The sequence below is a fragment of the Anomalospiza imberbis genome, chromosome 8 (genome assembly GCF_031753505.1).
Source record: "Anomalospiza imberbis isolate Cuckoo-Finch-1a 21T00152 chromosome 8, ASM3175350v1, whole genome shotgun sequence".
NCBI lineage: Eukaryota > Metazoa > Chordata > Aves > Passeriformes > Viduidae > Anomalospiza > Anomalospiza imberbis.
This window is the reverse complement of record NC_089688.1, coordinates 28718057-28736361: the sequence shown is the minus strand read 5'-3', so window position 1 is coordinate 28736361 and position 18305 is coordinate 28718057. Positions and strand designations below refer to the sequence as shown.

General features: G+C 40.9%; 1 protein-coding gene across 1 annotated transcript; it reads right to left on the bottom strand.

Moving 5' to 3' along the window:
* Positions 1-16541, bottom strand: LOC137478341 (pancreatic lipase-related protein 2-like). The gene is made up of 14 exons (XM_068198177.1): positions 16206-16541; positions 12382-12479; positions 9883-9931; positions 8932-9086; positions 7807-7932; positions 6173-6307; positions 4372-4480; positions 3667-3783; positions 3464-3586; positions 2437-2555; positions 1603-1732; positions 1309-1420; positions 628-795; positions 1-139 (listed from the first exon to the last, which is right to left on the bottom strand). The coding sequence occupies exons 2-14, from the start codon at positions 12430-12432 to the stop codon at positions 76-78; spliced, it is 1458 nt and encodes a 485-aa protein (XP_068054278.1). The 5' UTR covers positions 12433-12479; positions 16206-16541; the 3' UTR covers positions 1-75.
* Between the last annotated feature and the right edge of the window lie 1764 nt (positions 16542-18305).

Here is an 18305-nt window from a genome sequence, read left to right as displayed (position 1 = left end):
TTGTGTTTTGTGCCAAGATTTCCATGCACAAGACTGAGGGTTTACTCAGCTGCCGTGTACAGACCTTGGGGTCCTCTAGCATGGTGTAAGTAACTGAGGCTCTCCATATGCCACAGTTCCATGGCCACAAAAAGTTGACCTGGGAAGAAAAAAAAGAATGCTTGACTCAAGATTTGTCTCTTTTTGGCCAATGAAAAATGAAAGGGTGTCAGCTCGTCACCTTGAGGGTTGTTAGTCCAACCCATAATCCCACTGAAGGCTTCATAAAAGCCTGCTGCAAAGATGAATAACATCTGCTATTAACAGTAACAAGGTGAATTTCCTTCTTTTGGGGACCAGCTGTAAAATTTGAGGTTTAATATCCTTTATCTAGGTTCGTAATTGTTTTGCTGTGGAAAACCTAAACATTTCAAATTATTCATTGCTGTATTCTTTTCCAGACAGTTATTCCCTGGTGCCTAGTCAAACATCTGATTTTTTCTGTCCAAAGTGCAATACCTTGTATTTTTCCTTATTGAAATTCACATTGTTGATTACAAACCACGTGTCAAATTTAAGACCATTTCTCCATCTTTTCTCTCAGGGTTTTTTCTCTTGCTTTCTGACCTCTAAATGGGAAACACTTACCTATGTCCATCTGCTCCATGTATTATAGTGACTGTTTCTGCTCCCAGTCTTGCCCAGAGCAGAGAGAATATGGCTTTATTCCAGCGAAATTCAATTTTTGTAGTATTTTTGGGGTTGATTTCAACATCAAGAAACTGTGTGTAAACATCATCTTGAGAGAGGTCTCCACTGCAAATAGAAGGAAAAATGGCATCACTAAGTTTAACAGTTCAGAGATCATTGAAATAAATCACATGCTCCACATATTGTCATGTTTTGCCTTTTTTTACAACAGAAATTTGCATTTTTGGTGTTGTTTTTAAGAGCACAAGGCACTGGACTAGGGCTCTGAACGAGGAGAGGATGAAAACCAGTACTGAACACTTTACGTGTGGCCATGGGGAGGTGACAGGAGTGAGACTGGGGCTGTCCCCAGAGCTCTTGTGTGCTGAGTTTGCAGGGATCATTCACCAGGAGCTCAGAGTTACAGAACTCATGGAAATGGAGATGCCTTCCATTTCCTTTTTACAACCATCCATCCGCCCTCATGGTTCTTACTTAAGTAATAACTTCTTTCCTATCTGAGGTGAAGCAGAATATTTGCAATGCAGGATGAGTGTTAGCACTGCTTAAATGTGTGGAAAGCATGTAGATTAATGCTAGCAGCATGAAATACTGTAGAAAAACATTAATTTAACTTACCTGGCAACTTCATATTCTTTTGAGTTCCCCTGTCTGTCGTAGTAAACCAGGTTTATGTCTCCCCTCGTTTTCTTTACACCAGACAATTTGATAAACACTTTTTGTCTCCAAGCTGCATAAATAAAACCAAAAATAAATCCAGACTATCATTGGTGAGCTTGAATGCTACATTGCACAAGTAATGTAGCATTTTCTGTCAGACTATTAGCAGTTATTTATAGAGGCAGCACAGGTGCAGGGCTGTAAATCACATCAAGGCATTTTTCAAACTTGCAACAAACCTTCTCCACTTACTAGCAAAAGGCTCATCTGCTGCTGTATTTAAAAAATACTTTTGGTCTACCCTCTTCAATTTTTCTGGGAATCTGTCAGCATAGTGCCCCATCATTGGACATCCCTCCCGTGGACATGGGAAACAGAGTCCCTAGGGGAAATAAGAGCATCAGTTAATGAGGAGTATTATTTTTCATGCTAGCCCTTATGAAATGAAGGCTCCAGATGCTGTTCTGATCTTGCAAAGCTGTGGCAGTACTGCGTGTCTTCATAACTCAACACCACAACCTGACAAAGTTGTTTTGGATAACAGCTTCTGCACCCAGGAGGGTGCAGAATGAGCAGGTCTGATACCTGTGTATGGTAATAGCCTGAAACTTGTTAGCTCAAATATTTTTCAGTTACCTACTCGTGCAAAATATAGGCCAGTTTTACCCTCCTGGTCAAGGGGAACTTGCCTGCATTCACAAATGGGGGAAAATGAAAGAAGCATCGTTCAGAAGTGTATTTAGGTGTTCTAATCAGTGCCCAATGTAAATTAGAGAGCAGTCAAGGATTCTGGAGGCTCTAAATGTAGGAATTAGCAGGATACATCTACCTAACTTACATTCCCTTTGCATAAACGTTTGGGGCGAGAATTCCACGAGCTTTCATTTTTGTCCCCAATATTTTGGTGACACCATTTATGCTTCAGGATTCCTTTTCCAGAATGGAATAGTGGAACTGCTGTGTGCTGTGCTTCCTCCTACACAGCCACACTGTGGGACCCCAGCCACCAGCATCCAAATGCTGTCTGCTCCAGAGACCTGGAATATTTGCTTTACACCTCCCCCCTTCCTGGGCTGAAATACTTACTTGCTTAAAGTCTTCATATGAGTCACAGGGATATGCAAGGTATCCACTGGGGTAGAGGATACTTGCAAAATAAAACTCGTGGCTGCGTGAGTGGTGGCACCCCCCAAAGAGTGTAGCATCTGTTGGAAAAAAGTTTATGAGCTTTGATAAAACAACCTCCCGTTATCCTCTGCAAGAGTTGCACTTGTCTCACCATGGAAACAGCTCAGGCACACAACAGAACAGCAGCATGGGCCTGTGATAATTTCTTTTTTGGTCTGAATTTCTAGTTGCACGAAAAATTGCTGGGTTTTTTGTGTTTTGTCTAGAGAATGGTGCACCATTACCCTAAGATTTCAAGTGAGATGCATTGGTTTGCTGTGATGTAATAGTCCCTTTAAGAAAACGGGCATATATACATATATATACACATATACATATACATATACATATATATACACACACACATACATATATATATATATATATATATATGAGATGTCATAGCAAGATAACATTTGTTACAGTTTTAAGGCCTTAACAGAGCACAGAGAACCCACCAAACTGTCCAAAATCTCTGAAAACAGAGAAGTCTCAGGTTCAGAGGTGAGGCATGTACAGTCCCTGGAAACCTCAGTGCTTTTACCTAATTCATGCCTTAGAAGTGTTGGATGTCCTTTACAGCATCTGCAAGAAACCAGAGGTGGTGCTGTCATGCTGCTGATTTGGCCTCTCTCACCCTGGAAAGTCTCCTGCTGGTGTTGTTGGACCTGCAGACCCCCTGCTTCCAGCCTTTTTGGAGTTTGCATCTGATTTCAAATTACAGAAGCAAAGCTTAGGCATGTGTGACACCTCCTTTCCCTGCAGAGTTCTCTGTGGAGCACTGTTCTGTTCCAGCCTTTGTTGTCTCTTACTTCCTTTTTAACTTAGGAGTAAACAGGCAAATAACAATTTTGTTTTCCTGTTTTCTCCCAAACAGTGGGCAATTTTTAGCATTCACGTTTCAGAAGTGAACAAAAATAAAAGTGTGTTGCAATTGTATGTTTACCTGCAATGATGACTTCAAAATCACTTTGTTTCATCTCTGGAATTAAATCAGTGCATCCAGGCATCACAGTTCCTCCATTTGGGTAGAAGTCCAGGTGCCCAGTGGTGTTATACATTCCAAACCCTGAGACATGCATGGGAAGGTGTCAGTGTCTTGGTGCCATGCCCATCCCTGCAGGTGCCCACTGGCACAGGAGCACTTACCTGCTGCAGGAAAGTGAGCAGCATTGCTGTGGATAATATCAACAAAGTTTGCATCTGTAGGATCCAGTCTCACCATGGGAGGAGTTCCTTCAAAATAGGGACCAGCAGGGTCTAAACCTAAAAAAACCCCACATTTAGTGGTTGAGGGAGAGTTGCACACGTTAATGTATCTTTTGCCAACTCATGAAATCAGATGTTTAGTTTTGCAAAAAGCAAGCCCAATAATGATGTGAATTCCAAGCTAAACGATACAAAATATGCAAATAGTATGGTTTTGTGAACCTTTCTGAAAACTTATTCCAAGAGAAGTAAACTATTTTTCCATTGATTGGAAACGGCATATTACTAAGAAGGAGGCATTTACTGCCCATGGACTTATTAGTGGACTCTAAAGCTGTAAGTAGGGAACACTAAGGGTTCTTGTTGCTTTTTCTTTGGCTTGTTGTAACCCAGTGAATGATGGTAATGCTACAAACATGTTAGCTATGCTTGTCCTGCCACTGAAGAGTACTTCATCTAAACAGAAAAGAAGATGTAATAATTACCCTGTTTCTGAGAAGCATAACATTTTGTCTGCTCTCATGACAGGTGTCTCCAGCACTGCCAATAATTTAATTCCAGTCTACAGACCAGTGCGTTGCAAGTTTTTTTCCTTTAAACACACGCTGCTAGCTCTGCATCTTGGTGAGCAGCGTTATCCATTACCTGTTATCCGTCGGATGTCTCGGATCCTTCTTCCCACTTCTCCTGCAGCGTGTGCTCCCAGGCTGTGGCCAATTAAATGGATTTCGTAAGGGGAGTACCTGAACATTTTCTGATCATTAAAGTGGTGGTGGTGGTAGGAGATAAGAACACAGGCTTTGAATAACAAGCAAAGAGAAGGTCTGACATTATGGGCCTCTGGGAACATCTAGGCCGACTTTCTGCATAGCAAACAGAGGGGGAGTTCCTTGAGTTAATTGCCGTTTCAATTACACTAAGAATTGACAGAAAAATGATCCCATCTGGAATTTTACATGCATAGTGATGAAGGGTTCACTGTTGTAGTGTTGGCATATGCTTGCTGTGTTCCATTATCCTGCGTGACAAAATACGGACCATCTTCCCCGATTTGGATCAATGCCTAATGTCATCTTCCATAAAAATGAGCTTAATTTTGCTTTATTTTTTCTACTTTGCAGCCCTTTTTTTGTCATAGCCTTTTTTTTATCCTCCATATCTATTTAGAATATGTGATCATATAATGAATAAGATTTTCACTGCCAGGCTCAGGTGGGGTGACATCCATTCTCCTCTGAGCCAGGTCTCACCTGTACAAGCCCTGCACTGATGAGATATTACACTTGCATTGAAGGTGGAAAGAGAGACAGAGGGGACACATTCATTGAGTTTTGTAGCAACCAAAACCAACAAAGTTGCTAATTGCTTGAGTTTTTTACATTAAGTTTTGTAATGTGTGTACCAAAATTAAAGCAGATCTGGAGAATGGGCCTGTCTGCCTTTATTGTTAGATAGCAGATTCCTCTGAAAACATTTTACTGCAGTGCTTCCATTTACAATGCAGCTGAACCTTTCTGATGATGAAAGTACAGAGATTTTTGAATTAGGGAAAAGACAAGGAAGTCTAAGCATCATTTATGATTTTTTTAAGGGAAGAAAGGGTGCCCTAGACTGCACATGATGCAATAAGAGACAGTAAATAAGAAACTGAACACAACTTAAATGACATGATATTTATACATAGAGGAGAAAGATCCAGGAGCCAAATGTGTGAGGCTACACATGATTTTCCTGGGAAGGAACAGGAGATTTTGGTGACATGTTCTTTGAGCCTCAGGATCTTGCAAGGTTGGCACTTTTCACTTGGGCTCTGAGCTTCCTCTTGCTGCACTTTAAGATGAACAGCTCCTGGCCAGGGTCAAGTCCAGGCAAAACTCTGATTTTCAGTTGCTCCAAATACCCCTGTGTCTTTCTGAAATCAGTGGGAAATGCACAAACCTTGCAAGTGAGCAGTTCTGCACTCTGTTTGTAAAAGTCAACCCCTGCCTTTGGGAACAGGAGGCTCACAGCCAGGAGAAAACTGCACAGTTTATGGTGCCTGTAGGCAGCAAACATAGAATTATCAAGTAAGGCAGCTTCTGCTCGTTTTGGTGGTGCTAAGCTGAGATATTCATGCATTTCTGGCATGGGTATATAATTCTGGGAAACTCTGGTGAGCACTGAACTCGTCTCATTTCCGCGGAATGCTGGCTTGCCTGTAGCATCATATGGAGATGTTGCCACCTACTGTCTCTAATTAACAGGCACATCTCCTCAGTCTCAGCTTCATTTGTGTCCTTTGAGGCTGTGAGAAGCCCTCACAGGACCGATAATTAGTATAATTAGCTGGATCTCAACTGTACAGCCCTGCCTGACAGTACTGGACAAGGTTCAAACCCAAAGCAGCAGTGTCATCACCCCACCTCGTGCAGTGAGGAATTGCAGGTGGTAAAGCAGGGTCTTTTACCTGCAGAGCTGTTATGAAATAAGCAATCTCAGCCCCCAGCACGCGGATGTTGTTCACTGCACTGACGTAGGTGCCTTTTGCTCCCTCTTTCCAATCCATAGCAATGCAGTTGATGTTTTCCACTTCCAGTAACAGCTGACGTGGGAACACACAAAGCAAAGTATTTAAAGAAACAAAATAACAACCAGAGGTTCAACTTAAACTGGAATAAGGGATTAAAATGTAACATAATAATGAAGTTTCTCATTCTTTACTAAATGGCACTCTTCACTGTAGCCTGTACCACTGAAAAACGTCTTCTTACAAGACAGAATGTAACAAGCCATTCCTCAAAACAGTATCAATTATGAAAACTGTAATAAAAATATTTTACTTTATACACCATTTCTATATTTGAAATGTTTCTGAAATGCCATACAACTGCACAGTAGATTCTATGTACAGTATTGTGACTTTCCTTGAGGGATGTTGGTAGTTTAACTGAATTGTATAAGAAGTATACTGTCTTATTTACCAACTGGGTTTAAAACTGTGAAAGTCATGTCAGACTTAAAAAAATTTGGAGGAGAGAAGAAAGGTTCTATTTCAGCAAAGAAAGCATTGGTCCCTTTGGTACTGGTGAGAGTCCTGCAGTGATAGTGATTTTTCCAGTGGAAGAATCATGTGTTAGTCTGCAGTTACAGTTTTCTGTGAATAAGGCTCACTTAAGTTTTGAGATAGAACAAGGAATGGTAACAAAAATTAATCCATGAAAAACAGCTAAAGGTGAGTGGCAAGGAAAACAGAAGTGAAACAATGCATCCTGGACTCACTCCTCTCCCATGGGGACCATAAGTTTCTAGTGTAGAGTGCCAGAAAGAATTGCTGTTTCTTTTCAATTGAAAAAAATAGAAGAAGGAAATTTAGTATTTCAGATTAAAAGTGTTCACAGATTTGTGAACAGAAGTAGTGCTGTCGACTTGTGACTTAGTAGCCAATGGTGTCTTCTCCCAGCTTGGCCTTTTCCCTGCCAGCACAGAAGCAGCAGCAAGTAGAGCAGATCTTGCTTGTCTGCCAGAGCCAAGGTACACTATGTTGGTTTTGTGGGAGCTTCCACATTTCAAATTTGAAATGTTGCTTCCACTGGACTCCGTAATCAAACAAAAAGCAAAAATTTTGGTGATGTTCTTATGTTTGTTTGTTTGGTTTTGTTGTTGTTTGGGTTGGTTTTTGTTTTTCTCTAGGAAGGAATAGTGGTGAAGCAGGGGAGTTTTTATAGACTGAAACTTGAGCTTTACAAGTCAGGAGGGCCCTTGGACTGAAGGAAGGCTCAGTTTCTGCTTCTGGGAGCAGGTGTGAACTGGTGTCTAATCCCATGTCTGCACATGGCTGTAGAGGCTGGGGTCAGCTCTGTTCAGTTCTTGCCTTGATCTGATCTGCAGGGTTTGTGAATGGAACTCTAGAGGAAAATGGTGTCAGAGAGGACCAAGGGACCTCTATGTGCTGGATCTTCCCGAGTGGGAACACTGGTGTGTGTGAAATCTGATTCTTGGTTTGTATCTTCTACTGCCTAATGAACTGTAAAATTCATGGTGGACATTCATGCCTAAAGGACACCAAGAGGGCTGTTGGGACCAGAGGATGCTGTCTCATACCAAGCACATTTCTACCACCCAGCCTGTTTTTCCAGTGCTGCCAAATCCATGAATGATGAAAGAGGTTTTCCTGTGTGAGGAAAAATGTGACTTCTGGATGGTCGAGGAGTTTATCGCCGAGATCACCTATAGGTTAAAAAAAAATAAAAGGTTTTATCTGGTCCTACTTTTGAACATTTAAAGAAGTCAGCTAGGCCATACCCTCAGGACTAAAAGGACTCTACTTTGACAGGACAAAGTCTGTGGTTTTTGGAACTCAGGGACCAAAAATCTCATCTTTCTAATTTCTACTATGGTTTCCACAGAAATTGTGCCCTTGTGGTTTTTGCTGCTCCCATCTTTTCTGCATGTAAGACCCCCTTTAGCAGAATATGAAGCAACTACAAGTGCCACATGACCACAGAGTGTCTCTTGGCCTGAGGTGATGAGTTTCTCCAGGGAGCAGCCCACCAGCTCCACAATTCCTGCTCCAGCTTGTCCTTTTTCTGACCTGACCTTTAGCTTCAGTGTGCTGCTTCCAAGCTGCAGCCTGTTTTTCTCATTAGCCACTCCAGAAAGGCTGGAAGAACTTCATGCGAGGGCTGCATGCAGCAGGGTGAAGCTGATCTTCACACATTGCTGCAAGCTACTTAATTATCTATTTTTCCTTGAGAATGTTATCTGCCTGTATTGTTTTCAGACAAATGCAGGGGCTGTGATGTGAGCTCAGGGAGTTTGGGTGTGGAAGGGCTGTGTCCTAGATCATAGATATGCTGAAGTTTAATGAGAAGTAATGGAAGCTGTATTTTGATTTATTTTATCAGCAACAGAAGTGCTGAGCAACCTGCTGCTGAGTGTATCCTATCTGCTTCAACCATCCTCAGAGACTTTAATACATGCAAAGGGTAATCTGCCATAACCTATACCCTAAACTTCCAGGAAAATACCAGGAAACTTCTTGTGCCCTACAGTTCATTCATAACAATTTTGTTGTGTTTTACCCCAAAGTATATTCATTAGTGTACCTTCAAACTAACTTACTTCTGATTCTGACTTGTTTGCCTGTGGTGACTGACACAGACTTTGTAACAAGTTAAAAAACATTTTTAGGTGCAGTCAGCTTTTGATGTTAAAAATAAATATCACCTGTGAGTTATTTCCTGTTTCTCTGGTGTAGAGAGAGAAGGTGATGTTCATCTCTTCTGGAGAATCAGGCAGACCTGTCAGAAGCCTCCCTGGTATCCCAGACCAGGGTGGGTCATCTGTAAAACAGCCAAGCCTGGGGTAGCAAACTTCTTTACCTAGAGCAGAAGAAACAACTTGTTTCTATGAATGATTCTCTTGCTTGGTTATGTGTTTGAGACTAAAGTAGTTTGAAGAGCAAACAACTAAGAATTTAATTTTATGATTGATTTTGAAATTATTTTTTAAAGGTCATTTATGTGTCCTTTGTGTCAATTGTCTCAAGTGGGAACACAAGCAGAGCTAAATAAACCAAGTAAAGACCCACACAGTGTTTTGACATCGCCTTCTAGGCTTGTAAAGGATTAGTTCAGTTCCTTTTTAAAAAAACAGCCTAGTAAGAAATGCTTGTTAGAATTGCTCCTGCATACCTTCCACTCCAAAGCATTGTGTCTCCGTCATGGGAATGAAGGTAACCTTGTACAAAGAATGATGTGAATATTTCCTTCAATTTAGTAGTATTTTCTAGATCAAGTATGTCTCGTGCTCACTTACACTCAACTTTTATGTTTTAGCCTTGGTGTTCTGAGCAGCCTGTTGCTGGTCAGTTCTTTGTACAGGGCAGCAATGTAAAGACAGATCTTGCATTGCTTTGATAAAAGTAGGACATGCAACTCTGAATTTCTCTGTGGTTTTTCAGCAGAGAGTTATGTCTCTTGCACTCTTAAAATAAATTTTAAACATAGCAGAGCCTTTTAGCATTAGTTCCATGCACTGTAACAGACATTGCCCTACAATGACCCACAAATCATTCAACAATTTCAATGTAAAGGAAAATAACAGTCATCATCTGCTACGTACCACTTCATCTGAATTCACTTTCTAGTGGCAGTATTTAAAGATACAATTTCTCACCTGCTACTATTCCAAGGAGATAAAATGCAACAATCCACATTCCAACCACCTAAAGCAAATTGAATACACAGGTTAAGCAGTTTATTTCAAGTGTTTTGTCCTTTTTAAAAGAGTGTAATACAAAGAGAAATGCAGAGACCTTCACCTGAAGCGGAATAACCTCACACAGAGGGGACCCATTAGCCAGAAAGAGGCCTGGGGGTCCTGGCAGGCACCAATTGACCATAAAACAATGTGCCTCACACCCAGCAGCATCCTGGGCTGCTTGGGGGATAGTGTTCCCAGCAGGATGTGGGAAGGGATCCTTCCCCACCACTCAGATTTGCTGTTCACTGCATTTCTTGCACAGACAATACTGCATGCAGGCTGCTGCTGGAGTCAATCAGATCACAGGATCCTGATTGTTTTTCCAGCTTTGGTGGGAGAGGTGAGAGGTATGGTACAACAAGCACAATGGTGCAAATAACTTGTTGAAGTCTGCACACTTGGCAGCTTAGGCCTCTCACTGCAAGAAAAGCTTTGATCAGATTCTTTTCCTCTACACTTTCCTTACTGCTCTTTTCCGTGGCAGGACTTCCATTAGTTTCACCACCTCCCCTCTCGTTTGCCTCATTCACTGTTCTCAATTTCCTCTTTTAGGCGTTTCCTATGGTACCCACATCCCATTTCCAACATACTGCTTTACTTTTAAACCAAAAATTTGAGTTGTCACCCCGGACCACTGGGATAGCTCATTAGAAACATTAAGAAAAAGTGGTAATTTCAGTGGTTATAATCTCGCTGTGTGCATAGCACTCTCCAAGGGATGTTTTACAGATGTGAGAAAGCCAGAAACACAACACTCCAAAGGTCCCTGACATTACAAAATGCTTTCAGAATCAATTGGGAATTTTACAGAATTTGTCCTGGAAGCTTGTGTGACACGTGTCAGACAGGAGGAATGCATGATCCACCTCTGTGCTTGTTTTTGATAGAAGTGGGATTACTTGGCTGTAATGACATGGTTTCCTAACAAAGCCAAACGGGATAGGTCACAACACTCTCTAATAAACTCTGAAGTCCCTGTTTGGTAAGAGCTTGTTTTGTTTGTTTGTTAGGGCAGAGGAGTGAGGATGAATATCTCAGCAGTGAGCAGGAGCTGCAAAGTGCAGAGCTGAGAGGAATCATGAAATTTCCTTAGAAATACAGTTCTGATCCTAAACGTAATTTATCCATTGATGTAGTTACCAGAGAGGAAAAGTATCTGCTCGAGGAGAGTGGAAAGCAGAGAGGAAGTCTGGCAGTAAAATAGTAGAGAAAAGGATCAGGAGCTATTCTAAGCAGCTGGTGAAGGGCAGGAACAGAGAGGTCCCAGCTGTCAAGCCAGAAGGAGCAGCTCCATTCAGCTGGAATGTCTGTCAAGGTGCCCATCATCGTGATGAGAACCTGATGACAGTGCAGGAAAATCACAGCTGATGTGACTCATCAAATGAAGTGGAGAGCTCCACAGGATATATAATATTAATGGACAACCCTCACACCCAGGAGATGTACAGTCCCTGTCAGGAGCACTGCAGCAGGAAGGAGAGTAGAATTTCTTTTCGGACCCAAAACGTGAAAGGCAAGTAATGATTAAAGGAGATGTGGGAGATCATTGCCAAATAAAAGTGATCTGTAATTTCCTTCAAAGGATCTTCCTTTGAAGACAGAAAAATAGAAATGTACATGTGGCCAGGGAAATAAAAGGAATAGCACAAATTTTATCAATTGGAGAAAGTAGATACATTCTGTAATTAAGAGGGTTGTAGTTTGGGTAGAAGATAATTTTTTAGTGGGGAGCCTTTCTGTATCAGTCTATATTAATGACAAGAAGATTGCAAATAGGTTAAAAAACTATGTAAAAAGTGTTCAGGCAGCATGCAATTTGAAAATTCTTTCACTGGGCATTTAGGAGGCGTAGTGCTGAACAAGAGGAACTGGAACAACTTGTTTGTGAATGTGAGCTCAGCCTACCCAGTGCTGCTGGCAGGAGGCTGCTCAATGCTGAGCTCAGGTAACATCTCAATGCACAGAAGACATGCAAAACCTGCACTAAATATTCTTAAATTGATGTTCAGCCTAGAAAAAAAAAAAGAATTGCAAATATTCCTAGCCTGCCATCCTATTGTATAAAAGCTCCACTGGAGCAGTGGTTGTCCCTCACAACAGGACATCAAGTCACCTTCAGGACACAGTTGCTCAATCAGTGACTCATGGGCCACAGTGGAGGGTTGGGGAGATATGAGAAAGTCTGCATAATGACTGTCTGCAGTGTATTTTTAAGTCCTACACATGTGCCCACACACCTTCCCTAGGACATGCACACAAGCAGGCACACAGAGCCTTCACCAGAACCAAGGCCAAATCTCAGGAGTTCTCATTTTCAGTATTTTAACCCAATGATTTCACTGCCATAAATAGATTTTTTTTAACATTTTAAGCAACATTTTAATGTATTGAATTGCTATAAATTTTACTCACCATTCTCTTATAACCCTTGTTATCTCTTTTTCTGGTGGGCAGTACCAGCATACAAAGATGGCTGCTGTTTTCCTTAATGAAAATTAGAGAGCTTTATGCTGAAAAAAAAGTAATAGAAAATACATTAAAAACCTATGAGTAATTTGGTAAAGTGAAAGAAATTAGAGGAAAACAGGGGAGCAAAAAAGAGCAATATTGATAACTGGGAATTAATGGCTAAAAGTTACAGAGATTTCATAGGGAAAATAACAATGTTAACATGTATAATTTATGGCCATTGGAATTAAGGAAAATATTTGATGCATGAAAGAATTAAGAAGATACAATTTTTGGGCCTGTCTTTACCAAAACCAGGTGAAATTCACAGCCACGAAAAAAAAAAAAAAGAATTCACAGTGATTCTCTGTTCAGACAATAATTTTAGATCTGATGTAGAATAGCTGTTGGAAGTGGAAATTCAAAAATCACTGGATTTCAGTAAGTCATAGCTGAGATTCTTAAAAAAAAAGAAGCTATCAAAAAAACCAATTGGTATTTTTTGTTTTAAGTTATTGATTTGTAAGAAAAGTCCAGATACATAATTTGAAGGAAACTAATATGATATTAGGTAAAAAACTAGGATGAATGACCTGAGGAATTTCAGACCTGTTGAATTTCAGTCCAGCATCAGCCTGGGGCAGAATAATGAAATTCTCCACAGAAGAGTTTCTCCACTCACTCATGAAAGAAAAATTGTGAAGAACTGTTAAAAGATTAAGCTGTGTAATTAAATTCACTTACATGACATGACAAACTAATTGACAGTCTTATAAGATCAACATTTTAAGCCACATGATACTTGGATTTTAGGAAGATCTCTGCCACTTGTTACATTGATTAAGAAAGTAAAATTATATACATGCAGTACTAGAACAGTTAAGTAGATTAAAATTAAACGCATGGATTTAGTAGATTAAAAATTGAGTAATTATTGCATTTCAGGCTTTAGTTGGAAGAGTTAGAAGGCAGCTCATGGATTTGCAAATACAATTCTTGCTACTGTGAACCATCATGTCATATAACATATCATTATCATATCATATAGCTTACCACCATCAAGGTGTGATTTTGGTTTTTTAGCTTTTTAGCTTCAGGGTTTTTTTTACTCACTGCTTATGCTGGATCATCACTGACAAAGGTTTTAGAGGAATTCTTCTCTGGCATTACACTGAATGCCAGCTTTCAACACTGACAGTACTGGGCATGAGCTCAGACTGAAAAAACGCTGACATCTAGGCTAAAGTATAGTAAAAAAAGTACAGTTCTTGGATGTAGGATTGATTTTTGGTGTATGGGAAATTAAATGCTGTCACGCTGCATGTCATGTTTGCAGATCTCAGGTGAACATATGAGGAAGCTGTAACTGAAAAGACCTTTCCAGTCTTGCTTATGTGTTAGTAGTGACTTTTGAAGTGTCAAGGAACTTGTAATTTTTTGTTTCCACACATAAAATTGGGAGAATGCTACTTTCCAATTTTCAGGTCTGCTTTATCCCTTCAATACTGAAGTTTAAGTTTTCTACCTTCTTTCAGGTCCTTTTGATGTGTGATTATTTTTTCCCAATTTTTTTTCTTGCCTTACCACTGCAGCCATACTTCCTATATTCCCTGCACTGGCACTGTCATTAAGCAGAGAATGAGAATATCTTTGCAGTTCTGTCTTTCCACTGTTTTATTTCTTTCTTGTTTTTCAGCAGTTTGGCTCAGTGTTCAGTTAAAATTGTAAATAAATACAAAGGAGGAGAACCCATCCAGGGTTTAACATAGAAGCTTTGGATATAGGAGTTGTAGGTTAAATTTCTTGTTCTCCCAGCAAATTCTTGCTTGGCTTTGAGTGTGAGGCATTTAGAGAACTAATTGCATACCCAGGTATTGAACATTACTTTAAATGGTAAAAGAAGGAAAATGAAAAAAAATTACAATAGTATCTTTAGGCCTCATAAGGGGATCATGTACATATTTGTCCTTTATTATATATGCGAATACCTGAAAGTACAATATGATTTTTAGTTGTTTATTTGAATGTGATTTTGTTGTTCAGCCCACTCTATACAAGCACACAAAGAATGCCATTTTTCCTAGGCACAGCCCACAATCAGTGGCTCAGGCACAGTACTTGAGCAGACCATTTAATAACTATCAAATACTCAAAACTGGAGTGCAGTGTACCGAGGAAAATGCTGGTGATATGGTGTGATAACTCAGGTAGCAGAGTAATTGGCATGGCTGTTAAAGATTTAATTTCATCTCCAGCCCCTCCCCATGAACAGCCCGATGCAGGGTCCTGATTCTGGATGAAGGTTCTTTGACACTGCTCCAGGACAAAAGAGCACTAACAAGTAAAATTCATGTCGGCATTGGTCAGCCTCCTCTCCTGCTTGCTCACCAGCTTTTAGGTACAGTGAAGTTCTGCAGGAGGAAACTGGCCTTAAATGACCAGCTCTGGAACCCACAATTTAATATGAAAAAAATCAATTTTGTAGCAGAGCAAAGATGTGCAGAACCTTTTGGAAATTCTCCTCCTCCAAACCACCCCACAGAAAGTAATAACCATGGCAAGATAGGGCTCACACACATTGGTCCGGGTAGGAGATTTTTCTGAGTGCCAATTGACCTCTTAAACTGAATCTGAAACAGTGGACTAGGACATTGACCTGAATGACTCAGAATAGTGATGCAAATTATTTTCTTGAGACATTCAATGTGGGAAGAGCTCCAATAAAAGGTTCGGTTGGTATGTTGGAGGGTGCAGTAAGATTTAAGTTGTTTAGGTCAGTTGCTTAGAGCTGGTGAACAATTTAGGAAATTGTAGGATAACTGTGAAGAAAACATATTTAATAACAAGTCTCGCTTCCTACTATGCAGTATTTGCCCAGATTTCCTAAATAATAGGGTTCTCACCTTGACCTTATATGGAATTCATACATTCAAGTTTACAGAGACAATTATGATAATTTAATCTGACTACAAGCATCATAAAAACCCCAAAACAAACCAACAACAAAAGTGATTCAGTTTTAGGAAGTGTCTGTGCCAATTCTGAGTAATCAGGGAGCCTTCAGATGACCTGCAGCCACCACCTGGCCACTTTTCTGTCCTCCCCAGGTGATCTCCACTGTTCATCTCCAGGATTAGGCTGCTTTTAAACTTAGTCAACTCCAAGACCAACACTGTTGTCCTTTTGCCATTTCTGAAGTGCAGAATAGCCCTTCCCAATGACTAGTTCAAGTTCCCCTGTGCACAGTAGTCTACCAAAATAAGTCTCATTTTTTCACCTTCTTCCACAAAACAATTCTAGAATTCTTCCCCATTTCCATTCTCCCTTTAAATTCTCCGTGCCCCTAATAATGCTTAAATACGTAGCCTGTTTTATCCTCCTTTTTAATTTTTGCTGTTACTTGTGTTTTAATGCATTTTCCCTTAAAAATGAAAGAAGTCCAGCTACCATCTGCAAATACTGTCATTTTATTCTTCCTTTAACAACAGGGATATATTCAGTCTCAAATTACCTTAGCCCCACTGAATCCACCCTGTTTTCCTAGCTGCATTGCATTGTCGCAGCCCAGAAATTCTCATCCCCTACTGGGATTTCCTGGAATTGAAAAGTTTCAAGCCTCCTAGCTGCTGCCCAGGATCCCTCTCTGAGTGCTACTGTTTGCTTTTTGCATGCTCACTCAGACCACATCATTCAGCCTGGCTATTTTTAAGCTAAGGAGTCCTTGAAGTCCCGACCTACAGCTTGTACAGACACTCATCCCCAAACCCCAGCAATTTTTCAGCACTTACCACTGTGAATGCAGAAGGGGTTGGTGCTTTGCAGGCTCTGTTCAGCCAGCTCCCTGTGAAATCCTGGTGGCTGCTGGCCTTTTTCACTTGGAATCAGTCCCACGACAGTAGGTGCAGACCTGCCCACATGGTGTCTAATTATAGGCTTGGTGTGGGTGAGCGAGAGCCTTTGCACGAGTGATCCCCTCGATGTCGGGTATAACAGATGTTGCCTCTCCTCGCCCCTCCTTGTGTGTAATTCAGCAATATTTCCCCCTCCTGAAGTTTTGTTAGTTTGAAGAAAAGCAAAATGAGGCTGTTTGAGCCCCCCTCAGAGGGGTGGTTTTGTGTGACATTCATCCCAGCCAACATGGAACGCTCTCCTGGGTTAACTGGTTATTGTGAGCTCGTGTTACAGGTAATGACTGACCCTCCACTGCCGGGCAGTACAGAACTGCTTTATTTCCTTGCTCTGTGTCCCCCCTCCAGCAGTCACCAGCTGTCTTTTTGTTAGCTGCCTGGTGAACATGCCTTGTCGAAGGAAACCTTTGTACATTTTCATACAATCAAACCTCTTTGTATTTTTTTATTATTTTTTTTAATCAAGAGAAGAATAGCTTCTTTTAATAGAAAGGAATAGGGAAAATAGTCTTAGAACTTAGGGGCAATATAAATATCTGAGTTTTTACTAGTGAAGTTCCTCAAGCTCTGTCTACGCACTGCCATTTTGTCTAATCTATGTCCTCTTAGGCCATGTGGGATTTACATTAGATATCTCTGTACCAAGCTCTCTTATCAGCTGGCATGCTCTGAATATAACTGGTGTAAACTGACATTATTGTGATCCACCTAGATCAGAGAAACCACAGGCACTTTCATTCAGAATTGTTCCAGGAGAAGGATAGGGTGATGATAATCATGTCATTCATCTTTTCATGACTTGTCCATCATGTAAATTCCAGATTCTCTTCTGTGCTCTGGAGACTGTGAGTCACAGCCATGTCAGAGCCCAGTTCTTTCAGTTCCTGAGCAAGGCTTCAAGTCCCTGCAGTGCTATCTGCAGGATGGGTGCTGCCATAATCACCTGGGTAGGAGTGACTGTCACCCTTAATCAGGGAGTGGTGCAAGTGCCTGAGGGCGGGAAGTAACTTGGGCTGGATCTGTGGTTCACATAAGGAGCCAATTTGTGGTCCTGAGATATGTGCATGGCCTGAAAGAAGACATTTCAGAAATTACACCAAAAAGTGTTTCTCCATATACTGAATTGTATGTAAAGCAATCAGCCTGCAAGGAATTGGAGAGACTGAGTCAAGAGTGTCTGTCACTCCCTGTGGCACATGGCACTTACGGGAATGTCTGAGTCTGGGTCTGGTTCTTGGCAGAGTGGTGCAAGGCAGCGAGATATATGAAAATAATCATTAGAAAGAAATGAGAGGATTTTCCTCTCAGAAAATTCCTGAGAGGAATGTGGGGGAAGCACTGGCCAGTAAAGGACTGCATCTCATATTTAATTTCTGCTTACACTGACAATGGGTGTGTAATTTCAGATAAGACAGAAGAGATCCAGGTAATAAGAAATTCTTGACACTCGAGTCTACCTTCATTGACTGGAAGATGGAGATTTGGCAGCAGTTATGGGACACATATCTGCTCAGAGCAATGCAGCTCATTAGATAGGTCTGGGGAGGAATGAGTTTGGGGAGCCAAGGAAAAGAGATAAGGAAGGTCATGTGCCCTCATGTGCCTCGTGTCAAAATTCTGGCATGTAACTCAAATGCAAAGCAGCCACTGAAACTGGTGCCTCTGTTCATGATGAGACACCTTCAGAATCTGATGTCCACCTTTGTCTGGTGATCAGACCCCTTTGAAACATTTTTAGGGGACCAGGATTTCTGGATATGCTCAAATATTTTGCTGTTAATTCCACAGAGTTAGTCATTGTGTGTGAGTACTGAAACAGTGCCACTGAGTTTCACTCTCTGTGTATTTCAGAGAGTATTTTTAATCACAATGGTGTGATTAAATTAATGTAGGCTAGTACAACAAATCAGAATTAATAGCAAAAGTAATTTCTAACCCATGTTTTATGCTTTTGAGGTGTAGCTCCTTTTAGGAATGGTA